The following is a 17,289-nucleotide window of genomic DNA, read 5'->3' on the forward strand; positions in this document are numbered from 1 at the left end:
AGTCACCAGCTCCTACTGAGCATGTGCAAGAATAAGTGTGTATGCATTTGTGAATGGCTGATGGCTGTCACATGGTACGCGTATGCATTTGTGAATGGCTGATGGCTGTCACATGGTACAGGGGGAGTGGAAAAAGACACAACTTTTAAAATTGTCAGAAAAAAAATCTACTACTCATTTGAAGTTCAGACTAAGTGCTATTGCATTGTCTTGTTATCTTGCATTTGTTGATTATGCAAATCTACTGTGTTGACTGGTCCTTTAATTTTGAAAGTGTTCCGCCTGCTCACTACTAATTTTGCTCTACCCAGCAAAGTTTCCCTTTCAAGTGAGCTCCGTTACTTTCTAAAGGAGATGTCTTGCCACTTGCAGGGATTGCCTCTTTTTAAAGTGAAGGTCAATTTGAATGAATTAGTGCCCAGTTTTTAATAAACCTATTAAAAAGAATAGCACTTTAATTCATCAAAATTGACATTTCACTCCTTTTCTTCAAAAACGTACCTTTTAATCCCAAAAGCCACTCCAGCGATTCCCCCGGTCGTCGGAAGCCTCTCCTTACGTCAGAAATGACGAATCCGGCTTCCTCCAATCACGGTTTAGGATTAAAAGGTACATTTTTGAAGAAAAGGAGTGAAATGTCAATTTTGATTAATGAAAGTGCCCTTGTTTTTAATAGGATTATTAAAAACCGGGCACTAATTCATCCAAATTGACCTTCACTTTAAAGGTAATTTAAGGAGGGCAGCCCATGCCAGGGTCAGCATGAAAAAAACCACGTCAGAACAAGCAAAGTTTAGATTATGTAATGTTGTTTGCCAGCAATTCTGGGACCAATATACTTACTCTTGAGCTATTCATTTTTTACCTTGAACCTGGTCTTTATATTTATAATGCTGACACTTGCTATCTGTGTATGACCTTGACATGATATTTGCATTGTTTTCAGAATATGAACACTCTGGGGTAGATTTATGAAGCAGTGGATACTGCTTTCTACATCCCTCGGAAGTTAAGAAGCAGCAGTCGTAGAACACCTGCACCTTAACTTCTCCGCCACCTTTTAGGTGGCAGACTGCAATCATCCCGATTCGATCGGGATGATTGACACCACCTGCTAGCGGCCGATGGGCCGCGAGTGTGCACGGGGCGGCATTGCACAAATATTGCACAAGAAATGCTTGTGCAATGTTAAATGTTCACAGCGTATGCGTATTAATAAATCTACCACCTTATACTGAACTTTTCAGTAGTAATGACAGTATCTAATAGTATGCCTGTCAGAGTTCATGGTTTCAGTGTTGTGGACCTTCATCTTGTACTTGCTAGTCCTCCTACAGGTACATTTATACTTTGAAACTGTCATAACAACATTTCAAATTATGTCCAAATAACTGGGGTACTGAGGCCCATTTATCAAGCTGCATATGGAGCTTGAGGGCCCGTGTTTCTGGCGAGTCTTCAGACTCGCCAGAAACAGCAGTTATGAAGCAGCGGTCTAAAGACCGCTGCTCCATAACCCTGTCCGCCTGCTCTGAGCAGGCGGACAGGAATCGCCAAAATTCAACCCAATAGAGTACGATCGGGTTGATTGACACCTCCCTGCTGGCGGCCGCGAGTCTGCAGGGGGTGGCATTGCACCAGCAGCTCTTGTGAGCTGCTGGTGCAATGCTGAATACGGAGAGCATATTGCTCTCTGCATTCAGCGAGTTCTTGCGGACCTGATCAGGTCCGCAAGACCTTTGATACATAGGACTCTAAGTACTATGTTTGCATGATTAGATACAAAGCTAATTGGGTTTATTAAAGGGATACATGTTTTCTTTCATGATTCAGATAGAGCATGCAATTTTAAGCAACTTTCTAATTTACTCATATTATCAAATTTATTCGTTCTCTTGCTATCTTTATTTGAAAAAGCAGGCATTTAAGCTAAGGCGTCGGGCCATTTATGGTTCAGAACCCTGGATAGCGCTATCCAGGTTGCTGAACCGAAAATGTCCGGCTCCTTAAAAAGTTGCTTAAAATGACACGCTCTATTTGAATCATGAAAGAAAAATTTGGGATTTATTAACCCTTTAAATATATAAAAAAAAATTGGTTGCTGGGCCCCATGAGTTCTCTGAAGTTTTTTAAAAAATTTGCTTAGAAAGTTCCAGCTTCTACCTTTGGATTTTTGTTATTAAACATAAACTGATTTTACTGAGCTTGAAGTAGCTTTTTTTATATTAATTAAATTGAAATTAAAATATACATTTTAAATATTATTATAACATGTATTGGAGTTCTTTTCTCATGCTTTTACTTACCATAAGCATAAAAATTCTTATAGATTAAGCGAAATGTTAGATTTATTTGTATTCCTACATTGCTGATGTAATTTATATGTGTCTTTAATGTTTTGCATTGTTAAAATCAATATTAAAGCTTAGTTGTTTGTTAAATTAAGTTGTAAATAGTTATTTTAACTCATACAAATGAGCAATACTATTGTAACGTTATTAAATGATGTTGTTTTGTTGTAAAATTGCACATACTCAAAAAGCAATAAAAAGTATGTACTATAGTTTAGATATTTCCTGTTTTATCTAATTTTGACTAATTGATTCATTATTTTATAAAACAGTAGACTGTTATATATAGATATGTATATACATACATACATACATACATACATACATATACACTGAAGATAATTAAAGATATTGGTATACTGAGTAAACAAACAACATATTACATGCTACATCACTAGGTAAAATAAATTATATTAAAAGCTTTCTTGGATGACAATATGCAGATGGACATTTAAAAAAAAAATGGAAAAAAAAAATTACAGGACGTGAAATATTACATTTATTGGTTTCATTAGTATGAACAACTAACAATATACTTTGGTACATAATAGTATAAAAATAACACTAAAATATCAAATCCAATATTGTAGAGAACAATAAATAAATCAGTATTATACATAAAACCATTTTTTATAATACATCTGATCAGCATTTAAAGGGACATAAAGCCCAACATGTTTCTTTCATGATTCAGAAAGAGCATATCATTTCAAACTGTCAAGTTTACGTCAATTACCAAATTTGCTCAATTGAAGTGAGCATTTTATAAGTGAGGCACTAAGAATTAGGCTAAATAATTATACAAGAATTAGAGCAAGGATTGAATAAGGGACAAGACACAAGGCTGTAATACTGTGTTTTATGTGTTTCACTTTTTTTAAACATGCTCCATATCTTCATGTTTCTTTTTGCTACCTCTTGTCTCTATAATAAACTACTTTATTAATTTACTCATTCCCCTTCACCACCTGCACTATTCATTGGCACAACTCTTTTACCCTCACCTCACTACTGCTCTCATGAATTTCACACATTTCTAAACTCTGTCCTCCCTGCACTTCCTCCCAAAAACTACATCAATACTGCAAATCTGTATCTGATCTTATATCACTTTCCCTCTTGCTCATTCCAACTGATGATATCTCCCATATTCCTAGCCTCACCCACCCATATGTACATTCCCATAGACCTGGAAATCAAAACCCTGGAAACCTTACTCAAATACTTTTTGTTCTTACAGTCAACACCACCTTCTCTTGTACCCTCTGAAACTCTTGCTATGTTTACAAAAAGCTCACTTCTATCCATGACATCTTTACCACCCACGTCCTCAACCTTCTAGCTCTCACAGAAACCTGGATCTCTCCTTCAGACACAGTCTCCCCTATTACCTTGGGAGGCAAGGGGGTCTCCCCTTCAGCCACATGCCTAGGTCCAGACTGGAATACCCACTTGAGGCTGAGACAGGAATGCCCACTTGAGACCGAGGACTGGAACAGGATACAGAAGCTAGGTGGACATCCAATGCAGTACAAGAGCTGGATACTGGTATGTGGCAGATACCCTCTGCAGAATTTGGAAGCAGAAACTGGAGCCTGGCACTTGGCATATACCACCTGTAGAACAAGGGTACAGGAACTTGACAGACACCCCTTTTAGAGCTTAGATACTGACACTTGGCAGAAACTCCCTGCAGAACTTGGATGCAGTAGCTAGATGCTAGAATTTGGGAAGCACCCTCGTCAGGGCTAAGCACTGAAACAGGATACCAGTGCTTGGAAGGTTCCCTCTAAATGACTTGTGTACAGGTGCAGGATACTAGAGAATGCAGGATGGTGACACAGGATAACAGGTAGCAGTGATAGGCTGGAGATGAGAGAATAGCCAGGATTCAAGACGAGAGCCAGATATTTGAGAGCAGTCCAATAAATCACCAAATACAGGGAGAATCCGTTAGAGTTGTCAGGAGACAAAGCCAAGATTGGTGTACCAGAATAGCAGTTAGATCTTTCTTAAGCAAAAGGATTATCAAAGAGAGTAGTCAAGAGGCAAGCCGAGTTCAGGAACAAGAGGAAAAACAAACAAACAAACAGGGACTCAGAGGTCAAAGGCACTAACATACTGGTAGAACCACAATATCAGGGCAGGGAGTGGTCTGTGAGGCTGCCTTTTATAGCAGTGCTGCAGAAGTAACTGCCTGCAGCTGGCAGGCAGGTGGCACTAGAGAGCACAACCAGTGCAGGCAACAGGTCTCCCGAAGCATCAACACAAGCTAAAGAGCTCTGGTGGTGCAGAGACAGGGCTACAGGCTGTGAATCAGGAGCCCCAGGTCCAATCCCAGGCAGGGCCATGACAGGAGGTGGTGTAGATATTTTACTTTCCTCTTATTGCACCTTTCACCAAATATACCTCATCTCTTCCCTCACATTTTCATCCTTCAAAACCCAGATGATTTGCTTATTGTCTCCCCTCTCTATACTTGCTGCAGTCATCTTCTGCTCCCCTTGCTCCTCAATTCAATTTCTATATAATTTTCTTCCGTGGATAACTTATTTATGCTTCTCATAAACCCCTATTCTCATTCTTGGGGATTTCAACCTTCTTGTTGACAATCCCATGGCCCCCGCTGCAAAAAAACACAATGGACTGACTCTCCCACTCAAAAAGATAAATATTCCCTTGATTTGATTTTCAGCTATCAATGATCTCTCTCAAAACTTCACAGAATTCCCCTTTCCCTCTTTCTGGCCATTATCTCCTCACTTGCAATGTCACAGCACTCCCTAAAACTCTCCCTCCACCTAACCCTCACACCAAAGTCCACAGAAGCATTACGTCACTAGATCAGCAACATTTCTCAAACCTCTGCTCTCTTCCATCTCCTACTTTTCCTGCCCTAACCAATCTATCTGTCACTAGAACTCCTTAACTAGGAACTAGTCACATACTGATCCTCAACTTTGGAAAACTCCTCTGACACACCACATATGCAGATATTCCCACACTGATGATTAACATGGGAGGAAATCTTGGTGTTCAGATGACTTTCTTTACTACAAATTAATCTTAAACTCCTATTATTCCGCCCTTAACCTCTCTAACCAATATTACTTCTCTACTCCAAAACCAAAAACGTGTGTTCTCTAATTTCAATACCCTTCTTCACCCACCCCCACCTCCTACTACAACTTCTCTATCTGCCCAAGATTTTGCCAGCAACTTCAATAACAAAATTGATTCCATCAGAAACATCATCTCTCAAAATACTACAAGTCTACAACCCCTTCAACAGCTCAACATCATCCAAAACACACAAACCACAAATTCAGAAAATTTGCCCCTGTTAGTGAAAAAGAGATTTCATCCCTTATATTGCCCTGTAACCTCCCTGCCTGTCCCCTCAATCCCATCCCCTCACAGGTACTTCCCTCCCTCTCTTCTACCCTGAACCCTATCCTAACACACATCTTTAACCTCTCCTTCAGCATCAGTATATCTCCCTCATCTCTTAAACATGCACTAGTGACTCATATCCTCAAAAAATCTTCCATTGATACAACCCCCCCATACAACTACTGCCCAATGTCCTTTATCCCTTTTTCCTCAAAACTTCTTGAAAAGCTAGTATATACATGTTTATCACATTTACTCACATTAAAATCCCTCCTTGACTAACTGTAATCTGGGTTCCACCCAAACATTCCACAGAAACAGCAATAGTTAAAGGGACACTGAACCCAAAACATTTTCTTTCGTGATTCAGATAGAGAATGCAATTTTAAGCAACTTTCTAATTTACTCCTATTATCACATTTTCTTCATTCTCTTGGTATGTTTATTTGAAAAGCAAGAATGTAAGTTTAGGTGCCGGCTCATTTTTGGTGAACTAACTGGGTTGTCCTTGCTGATTGGACAGCACCAATAAACAAGTGCTGCCCATGGCACTGAACCAAACATTTGCTGGCTCCTTAGCTTAGATGTCTTCTTTTTCAAATAAAGATAGCAAGAGAATGAAGAAACCTTGATAATAGAAGTAAATTAGAAAGTTGCATAAAATTGCATGCTCTATCTGAATCATGAAAGAAAAAAATGTCAGGTTCAGTATCCCTTTAAGGTTACTAATGACCTACTTACACCAAAATCAATTTACCACTTCTCTCTTTTAATCCCTCTTGATCTGTCTGCAGCCTTTGATACTGTTGACCACCCTCTTTTGCTCCAAAACCTCAAATCCTTTGGAATTTGCCACACAGCCCTCTCATGGTTCTTCTCCTACCTCTTTAACTGTACCTTAAGTGTAGCCTTCTCTGGTGCATCCTTTGCCCTTCTACCACTTTCTGTTAGGATACCACAAGGCTCTGTACTTGGCCCCCTTCTCTTCTCAATTCATACGTCATCATTTGGTTCCTTAATAAAGTCCCACGGGTTTCAATATAATTTGTTTGCTGATGACACCCAAATCTAACTTTCTTTTCTTGCTAACGCATGTCACTAACTGTTTTTCTCATATTTCATCTTGAATGTTTTCTCATAACCTTAAGCTAAATCATTTTGAAACCGACCTCTTTATTTTCCCTCCCCCCCCCAACTTTCTATAACTGTTGATAATAGCATCAGACACCAAACCCTGCATGCCCAATATCTTGGGGTCATACTTAACTCAGATTTCTCTTTCACTCATCACATCCAATCTTTGACCAACTCCTACCATTTCCACCTTTAAAAACATCACTAAAATGTGTCACATCCTTACACAAGACACATCTTAATCCACTCTCTGATAATTTCCTGCCTTGACTATTGCAACTTCATCCTCTCTGGTCTCCATATTTGTACCACCTATCCCCTTTATAATCCATAATGAATGCCTCTGCAGGGCTGATCTTCCTTACATATCACTCTTCTTCTGCCAATCCCTTCACTGGCTTCCTATAGCTTACAGAATTAAACATTTCTAAAACTGTTCCCCCCTATATCGCAGACCTGGTCTCCGGATACTCCCCCACCAGATATTTCCCCTTCACCATACTAATGACCTCCTGCTGTTACCTCCTCACATTCCCATCAACAAAACTTCTCCAGATTTGCCCCTATTTTGTGAAACTCTCTGCCTTTTCAAGTGCTCTTTTCAAGTGTTCAAGTGCTCTTTAAAGACTCTACTGATCTGGGATGTTTACACTATATACTAACCTTTTCCAACATTAGTTCCTCTCCGCCTTTGTGATCCCCTTAAACCCCTTAGCATGTAAGCCTACAAGCCAAGCTGTTTGTGGATCAAATTCATGAGAGCTGATTAAACAACAGTGCAACTCTTGACAAGGGACCTCTTGTCCCCTATAAATATTACCTCACATATCATACCTTTATTTATAGTGCAGTGGAATCTGTTGGCTGTCTACAAATAACTAATAATAATAATAAAGTTAACAAAGCAAATTAGATAATAGAAGTAAATTGGAAAGTTGTTTAAAATTGTATGCTCTTTCTGTATCATCAAAGTTTAATTTTTTATTCACTGTCCCTTTTATTAAAAGGTATTTGATCTTTTTTAATTTACAGTACTCAAATTTTTGGAAAAAAATAATATATATATATAAATAGTGGATATTGCTTATTTAACACTATACATTTCAATAGATCTTATACAATGTTTTAAACTGTACAATATTTGGGGTAATTGAAATTTACTTTAGAATGGTACGTACCAGGAATTAGAAACATGGCATCTGCCCTGCCATCAGGAAGAAAAACAAACTTCAGCCAGTCAGCAGGAGATTTCAAACCATTTCTCAGACACAAAGGCCACAGGAATTAGGTGTCGATCAGAAGAAGTAGGTCTGCAGCGAGCAGAAAAAAAAGCTTGCGCTTGCTGGTATATAACACACAACAAGCAAGCCTAGTCAGGCCTGCTTAATAAATAAAAACCTAGATTTTACCAGAAAATGGTCTAAAGTAATGCTTTACTGAGTGGTTAGCCTCTTATTTATAAATAAATTTTGGAAAAAATAAACTTAATTTAGAGTAAATTGCTATATAAAGAGATATATGTATTCATGTTATTTGTTGTTCCAATAAGGTTGATGTACATACTTACAAATCTTTGGTGAGAATATGATTTTTTGTAACATAAATCCTATTTATTTGTCCGGGTTCTCACAATATCATAAACATTTATGTGTAAAATTATTTATGCAAAATATATTCTATTTTTCTTCATTTTATGCTTCAATTTACCTATGGATAAGCTAAGGGCTGAAACACTGATTATGTTTTCTATACCTTAATCTTCCACATAATTTATGTAAGATAGAAAGTTTCTGGTTGGTTGCACACAACATCTAGTCTAAAAAAATAATCATTAAAATCTATGAGGTCTTTTGTAGACCAATCATTTGGTAGGCATTCCTCAAGGATTACTCCAGGTGATGTTGCGAACAATGAAAACTAATGTCTTGAGCAATATTAGTCTATGATGCATAAATTACAGGCAACATTTACATGATCTATTTAGATTAATCAGATCAACAAAACAACTTCAAAATGCAAATAACTTTTATAAAAGAAATCTGGTTATATTCACATTCAGCTTCTACAATACATTAATTCTTACCTATTCCTATGTTGTTGTAATATTCACTCTTTTACTAAAAAATAAAGGGCTGTATAAGCCTTGGTTGATGGGCATCAAAATAACATAAGAAACTAGACTGACTAGAAAAGCTGTTGAGGCCATTAAAGAGGCATTGTACTTTTAATAATCAGTCCAAGGGAGTCTACTATTGAAACCAAATATGCAGAAGCATGTCCCAATTCTACATAACTAGGGGGAAGTATTTTACTACAGAATACTGAGATTGATCTGTATTGTTTTATACAGTTGTTTTTTTGTTTTGTTTTTTTCTTTCTTAAAATGATGAACTAAGAAAATGACTAGTTGTATTAAAGCATTTTCATTAAATAAGATGCTATTGTGAGGTTTAACAGGTTTACAAAATCCCTTATGGAACAAAAAAAAAAATGAATGTCTAAATATTGAGACATTATTAAACAACACTTGTTGGGTGCTCCTACACTAAGATTAGAAACCTATTGCTAGAAATGCATGGTCATAAATATACAAAGCCCAAAAAGTAAATTTGACTGATCCTGCAATTCATTTTAACCATATCATTATTCCCAGCTTCTTCTTAACCTTTAGCGTAAGAGGGGGCGGCAAATCAAGCAAGGTATTTGAGCTGCAGTTTTGCAATTCTGTAAAACTTTCTTGCAATTCATAAGAGAGAGAGAGAGTCTGAACCTTTACTCAGGAAGAGGATCTTTATTGAGAACTGTATCCTTTTTAGTATCAGCAATCTGATTCAATAATTCCTGCCATTACTTTCATGGTAATAAATCTTCTTGTTTAATTTGTTATTAAAATCAAATTGTTACTATTTCCATTTTTTTGTCATTTTTAACACATAGATGTATAACTTAATTTGACAAACTATGAAGGTGGGTGCACTTTCTGAAGACAACATTTAAATGCCATATAACTAATAGAAAGGCAAGGTGACAAATTTTAAAGCCAGAGGCATACAACAATTTGTCAGGAAAGTGACCAACAAAGTAAGCAAAAAAAATTAAGTTCCAGATGTATAGTACATAGAAGTCAAACCTAGAACATAGCAATCAGATACAATTCCTTGAAATTACTGTCAGAGCCCTAACTGACAGGAAGCGGCTGTTGCAGATATATAACATCAATAAATCTGGGACAAAATAATGAGCCTAGTAGATATCATGGTGTACACATAACACTTCCTGGGTTTCCCAGAGCTTCCTCATTGACCAGTTTGTATTTTCCATGACAAGGATAAATAGATATCGAAATAAAATCCTAATTCTTGTTTGAATTATCAGAGGGTAGCCTAGATACATAGCTGATGTGTTTGGTCTCAAGTAAGTCATGCTGTTATTATGGATGCATATGGATGAAAAACGGTGATTGAGTACTAAAGTCTTCAAACCTCAGTGGACCATATGACTAGACTCCTCTCTTTAATCAGCATAGATGACGCTAAGATTATTAACCACTCTTCTGCAATTTATTATCCCCTATCTTTATGAGGAAAATTATATATGATGTTAGGAAGGTTCCAATTCATAATCTATTTAAATTAAATGTGTATTCAGGTCATTTGTATGAATTTTCTATGAATGGACTATATAATCCTCTACTTTTTTTAAATTATTTTTTAAAATATTACCCCGATACTTGGTTATCCATTCAGTCAGAATATTTGTATTAGCATTGAATAATTGATATTAATCATCTATTGTTTCTATTTAGTTTTTATGATATAGGATGAGCATATATAATGTATTTTGACCAATTTCTAAATTGAATGCCAAGCTAATGTGTTATAGTAGATAAATTTAATTTAGAAGTTTATGACTGTTAACTTTTTTAATTGGTCTGATATATTTATATATATATATATTATATATATTATGTAATGGTGTGGGAGTAGTAATACCTAATGTAGCTCTCCCACAGCTGTAAAATTGTTATATAAAATTCTATCAAAGAATGGTACATTAAACTGTGTGCTTTTTCACAGAATTACAATTGTAATATAATTTGTTGGGAATTTTTTTTAATTATTAGAAGCTTTTCCTTTCAATCTGTTCAAGAAATGATGTACTACCGTGCTATGTTAAAAATATGCATGCACTAATCTAAACAACATATGTCAAGCATATTATAGTTCATTTTAGAACATTTAACTAAGTGAACAAAATGTTATGAACAAGTAATTGTTGTGTTTTGTGGAATGTTCTACTGAAAATTAAAGTGACACTGTAATGAATGGATATTCTTGAAAATTAACATATTTTTCTCTAAGCAAAAAGAAAAAAAACTGAAATACATAGTTATTCACAAATTGTAACTAGTTCCAGTATTTAACTTCTTCATCCTATTTATGCATCTCATGATAGTAAGTTTCCAGAAATCCTGCATTTACCTATGTTTTATCATATTTTTTAAATTTTTTGTTTCATGGTTTTGCTAGCAAATTATTTATATATTCTCAAAACATAAATCATATAAGATAGAATTGTACAATAAATGGATTTTATATTTATCATATCCCTTCTGTGTTTGGTATCTATTTCTAATATTTATTTGCTGGTATCCATTTATACTTCAAAATTAATGGATCAAATAATTAATAAGTACTGTAATTATGTATTTAAAAATAAAAGATGAGAACTTTGTAAAGTTGTAAGTGTTTGTACAGAAGTTTAATAAATCATTCTTTTAGAGGCTTTACATTCAACAAAGCATTACTTTAGTTAAAAATTAAAAAAATACACCTTTCCAACCAATGATAATAAATATAAGTAGCTTAAATGTACAATGTCCAACAAAATGCACACATAACACAAGAAAAATTAAAACAATATGTTAAAAATGCATATTTACACCCAGCAATGGCTGTCTGGGACACAAGGAAGAGTCTATATAAACATGTGAAATGGTTTGAAAATTCTTGCCAATTATTAGCAACTGATATGCAGCCAATTACAAGACAAAATTTGGATTAACTGCATTTTTAGAATCTATTCAACGGAAATACTATAAATATAGTTAATTTAAAAACAAAACAAAACATATTCACTTAAAGATTTTTTTGCTTATCTTATTTTAAAGGGTAAAATTACGCTGGATAGTCCAGTTATTTAGGATATAATACATAAATCTCCGATGTTTCTAGAATCATGAAGAAGCATTGACTAAAAAATATGTATCCTAGTTTTTTCTTTCTAAATTCTACAGAGATTAAAACATTGTCAAAATGGATGCATAACAGGCTGCTTTTTTTCATTATGTATATTTTTGTTTGTAAACTAATTAATTGCGTTATAAGATTTTCATTTATTCAAATGCCATTTAAAATTTATAAAGATATAAGCAGGACTAAATAAAAAAATAATTGAATTACAGATTTAAATATCATTGAATGATACTTGTTTCATTCACTGGTACATGATATAGGGGCATAGAATTAAAACGTCATGGTAATAACAGTTAATTTGCAAAAATGTATTCAAGTATCTTATTGTATATGTTTCATAATTTTAAGTTACAATAAAACTATGTTTCAAATAATATGTAACAGTTTTTAAACAAACAAAATTTACATACAATTTAATTTAATTTACATGTTCTAAATACACAACAAACATGGCTGTTAATTTATAGATAAAAACATTAGACAGTTTTATTTTATCAATATTACTATAGGGATAATAGCTTTGGACTTCAATTATTTATTTTTTTTGTGAGTGGGAATAATTTTAATTATATAAGATTGATTAAAAATAACATGAAATCTATGTATTATATTGAGCTGTAAAAACATTTTTATTTTTATACAGACGTACACATAAAAATGTTCTAGGTTTAGCTCAATTTAATGATAAATTAAGTGAAGTGTTTGCTGAAAAATAATCTTTTTTTTTTTATCTATTTATCTATTTGCAATTGTTTCTTACTATGGGATTTGCAGTCAACAATATAGAGAATTAAATATTTACATAAATATTGCAAATCTTCATGGTTTGAAACTTGGCTAGATTTTATGTAGTGGTAGTTTATGTTAGTGTGAAATAATTTGAGATGACACCTTTTTTAAATCAACATTTTGAGATCTAAATAGTTAGAAATAAGCATAAAAAAATGACCCAGTATCTAGTAATAAAGCAAAATATTGTGTGAAATATGGTAAAACATGACAAAATGTGAGACTAAAGCCTCCTTTTTCATATAAGTTTAAGAACAATGCACAGGTATTTGCTTTATATTATTTAGAAAAAAGATGAAATTTGTTCTTGCAGCGTCCCAATTAAAAGTGTGATCATGCTTTAGACAATGGGTTTTTTTTGTTTTAGATAACATCTGTGCAATATGCAAAGTTAATGTATGAAATAGTGTACAATATAAAGAAGTTTAATTTTTACATGTTTAAACATTATTAAATGATGCTCCTTATATGCTGTGGATGTTAAGTTTCACAAATCACACCTAGATTTCTAACATTCAAACAACATGTTTAAAGGGACACTAAAGCCAATTTTTTTCTTTCATGAATTAGAAAGACCATGCAATTTTTAACAACTTTCCAATTTACTTCTACGGTCTAATTTGATTAAATCATATCTAAATAGGCTCAGTAACTGCTGATTGGTGGCTCAGCCATGTGCACTGCTATTTCTGTAACAAAGAATATATAAAAAATGAAGCAAATTTGTTAATAGAAGTAAAATGGAATATTGTTTAAAATTGTATTCTCTATCTGAATTATGAAAGAAAAGTTTTCGGTTTAAAAACACAATTGTTTCATAAAAAATACAATACTAAATTATAGCAGTTATATAGTAGGAATCTTTTTATTAGAATGATTTGCTAAGCAATGCATAATGAATAATCTGTTACAGACTATTTTTAATTGATTCTGAACTGTGAAAATCGAAATCAGGCCCTATGTTGTTCTTTATCTTTGATAACAGTTAACAATAGCTTCAGGGATTTTGACAGACTGTACTTAAAATAGATTCAAGGGCAATGAGTCTGGCGATAAGGTAAATGTCTGGCAGGAATATCTGACAAAACACACATCATATAACCTTAATATCAGTTATATATTCAGGTCTTCCCTTGTGCTAGTATTAACTACTGAGGTTTAAGAAATGCTGAATATCTTTTCAATTTATTGAAGCATAATTAATATTGTCCAATACAATGTATATCCATTACATGTTCAGTTAGATTTTTTATTGTAAACCTCTAATCACATAACTGATTTTACTACCTGCATAGAACATAAACACAAAATATATTTATTGAAACATTATTGTTGACACTGCCATTAAATTTAAAGGGTGTTTCTTTTATTTTAGTAATTACACAATGATAATAATAAACGGGGATTTAATCATTTTTATACAGACATTACAGACCATTTTAACAAGGCTGCAGATAATAATATTATATTTTTATGGTACTATATTTTTTAAGAATATTTTTCCGTTGAATAGATCTAGTAAATTTAAATGTTTGTGGACTTGGTAAGTGAAATCAAATTTTTAATAGTGTAAAATCAAATATAAACTGTTGGCGCTCTACAAATAACCGATAATATTAAACATTCTGTTCAACAGCACATTTGACGTTCAGGATAACATAGTCTTGCTATATATATATATTTTATGGACATTGACATTCTGTACATTAATCATTCATTCGATCTTGATCAACAAAAAGAGAAGTACAGCACACAGTGGTTACTCAAGAACCCAGAGTCTATGTCTTAAAAAATAATAAATGTCACAATGTGTATTATTCACAATATGTATTATTTACATTGTATTACTTTTTTTAATATAATACGTATACCAATATGTTCATGACTACGTTTATAACTTTATATCACCACCTTAAAAAAATCATGCGTATTTATATTTAAAAAAAATATATTTTATTTTTTATAAATTTTAAGGCTATGACATTTAAGTAATTAAAAGGACAGTGAACTCAAAATTAATTTAGATAGGGCATACCATTTTAAACAACTTTCCAATTTACTTTTATCATCAAATTGGCTTTGTCCTTTTTGTCAAAATGCACTGAAATAAGAGGCGATTTTCAATGGCTTAGAAATCATTTTATGATTCTACCTTAGTTTAGCTTTTAACAAAGAATACAGTGTTTCACAGTTAAACAGTGCTAGTTCATGAGTGCCATATAGATAATATTGTGTTTACTCCCATGGATTTATAAAAGTCAGCAATGACTGGCTAAAATACGTTTGTCACTAGAACTAAGATAAGGGACAGGTAATCACAGAGGTATAAAATATATTATTGTAACTGTGTTGGTTATGCAAAACTGGGGAATAGGTAATAAAGTAATAAAGGGATTATCTATCTTTTGAAACACATAGTTTCAAGTACTGTCCCTTTAAATACAAATAAATATCTATCAAACTATCTATCTATCATCTATCTATCTGTCTCTGGCCCCCATTCTAGTCTGTCAGAGTTGATGTGCAAAAACATTATTTGTAGATTTTAATGATTTTTATTTGTATTTATTTAAATCAAATGTTATTAGTAAAGCTTCTTAAATTAATATACAATGTAATTTAAAAAAAAACCCTGCTTAACACACACACAAAAATATAAGAAGAAACTATTACACATGTTTTTCAAGTAAAAGACTATAAAAAATATGCTCAAAATATTTTCTGATGGACTGTAATGCTGCTATCATTTCTTAAAAAGCAAAGTACTGTTGAAGATAAGATGCTGCAAAGCCATTGCAAAACCACAAGAGAGTTTTGTAATGGACTGGAAAATCCTTGAATTGTAGAACCTTATGAAAAGCCATGAGAGACATTTTGCACATCACTTCTATCAGACTGGAAAATCTATCTATCTATCTATCTCTATCTATAATAATTATATCCATTAAAAAAATAGAATTATAAAACAAACAATAACACTTGTTTCTCTGTATATTTTGACATTAATATTTATTTTTTATAAAATTGGTTACTGTTACAATTTTAATATTCTCTGAAATAAACATGGCAACATGTTTATACAAAACATTCATTTAAAAAAAAGAAGTAATAAACAGTAATATGCATATGTAATGGATTATATTTTTTACCTTCAAATTGACTTCCAAGTTCTATTAAAAATATTTTACATAACTGTTTTTAAAAGAAAAAAACAAATTATTCTCAAAAGTAATTATGTCACTGACATAATAGCAAAATAATTGAGTAATTTAATATGTTATATTTTCCAATTGTAGGTATTATACAGTGGGGCAAAAAAGTATTTAGTCAGCCACCAATTGTGCAAGTTCTCCCACTTAAGAAGATAAGAGAGGCCTGTAATTGTCAGCATAGGTATACCTCAACTATGAGAGACAAAATGTGGAAACAAATTCAGACAATCACATTGTCTGATTTTTTAAAGAATTTATTTGCATATTATGGTGGAAAATAAGTATTTGGTCACCTACAAACAAAGAAAGATTTCTGGCTCTCACAGACCTGTATCTTCTTCTTTAAGAGGCTCCTCTGTCCTCCACTCATTACCTGTATTAATGGCACCTGTTTGAACTTGTTATCAGTATAAAAGACACCTGTCCACAACCTCAAACAGTCACACTCCAAACTCCACAATGGTGAAGACCAAAGAGCTGTCGAAGGACACCAGAAACAAAATTGTGGACCTGCACCAGGCTGAGAAGACTGAATCTGCAATAGGCAAGCAGCTTGGTGTGAAGAAATCAACTGTGGGAGCAATAATTAGAAAATGGAAGACATACAAGACCACTGATAATCTCCCTCAATCTGGGGCTCCACACAAGATCTCACCCGAGGGGTCAAAATGATTACAAGAACGGTGAGCAAACATCCCAGAACCACATAGGGGGACATAGTGAATGGCCTGCAGAGAGCTGGGACCAACGTAACAAAGGATACCATCAGCAACACACTATGCCGCCAGGGACTCAGATCCTGCAGTGCCAGACGTGTCCCCCTGCTTAAGCCAGTAATGCCCGGGCCCGTCTGAAGTATGCTAGAGAGCATTTGGATGATCCAGAAGTGGATTGAGAGAATGTCATATGGTCAGATGAAACCAAAGTAGAACTGTTTAGTAGAAACATAACTCATCGTGTTTGGAGGCGAGAGAATGCTGAGTTGCAACCAAAGAACACCATACCTACTGTGAAGCATAGGGGTGGCAACATCATGCTTTGGGGCTGTTTCTCTGCAAAGGGAACAGGACGACCAATCCGTGTACATGAAAGAATGAATGGGGCCATGTATCGTGAGATTTTGAGTGCAAACCTCCTTCCATCAGCAAGGGCATT

At 33.9% G+C, this 17,289-nt stretch overlaps 1 protein-coding gene across 1 annotated transcript in view; it reads right to left on the bottom strand.

The window, feature by feature from the left end:
- AJAP1 (adherens junctions associated protein 1) overlaps positions 1–17,289 on the bottom strand; it is a 246,665-nt gene that overhangs the window by 36,727 nt on the left and 192,649 nt on the right. The window contains exon 5 of the mRNA XM_053690954.1: positions 8,057–8,188. Coding sequence (XP_053546929.1) covers positions 8,116–8,188 — 73 coding nt within the window. The 3' untranslated portion in view covers positions 8,057–8,115. The remainder of the gene's footprint in view (positions 1–8,056; positions 8,189–17,289) is intronic.

The sequence above is a fragment of the Bombina bombina genome, chromosome 8 (genome assembly GCF_027579735.1).
Source record: "Bombina bombina isolate aBomBom1 chromosome 8, aBomBom1.pri, whole genome shotgun sequence".
In the NCBI taxonomy this organism is placed as follows: Eukaryota; Metazoa; Chordata; class Amphibia; order Anura; family Bombinatoridae; genus Bombina; species Bombina bombina.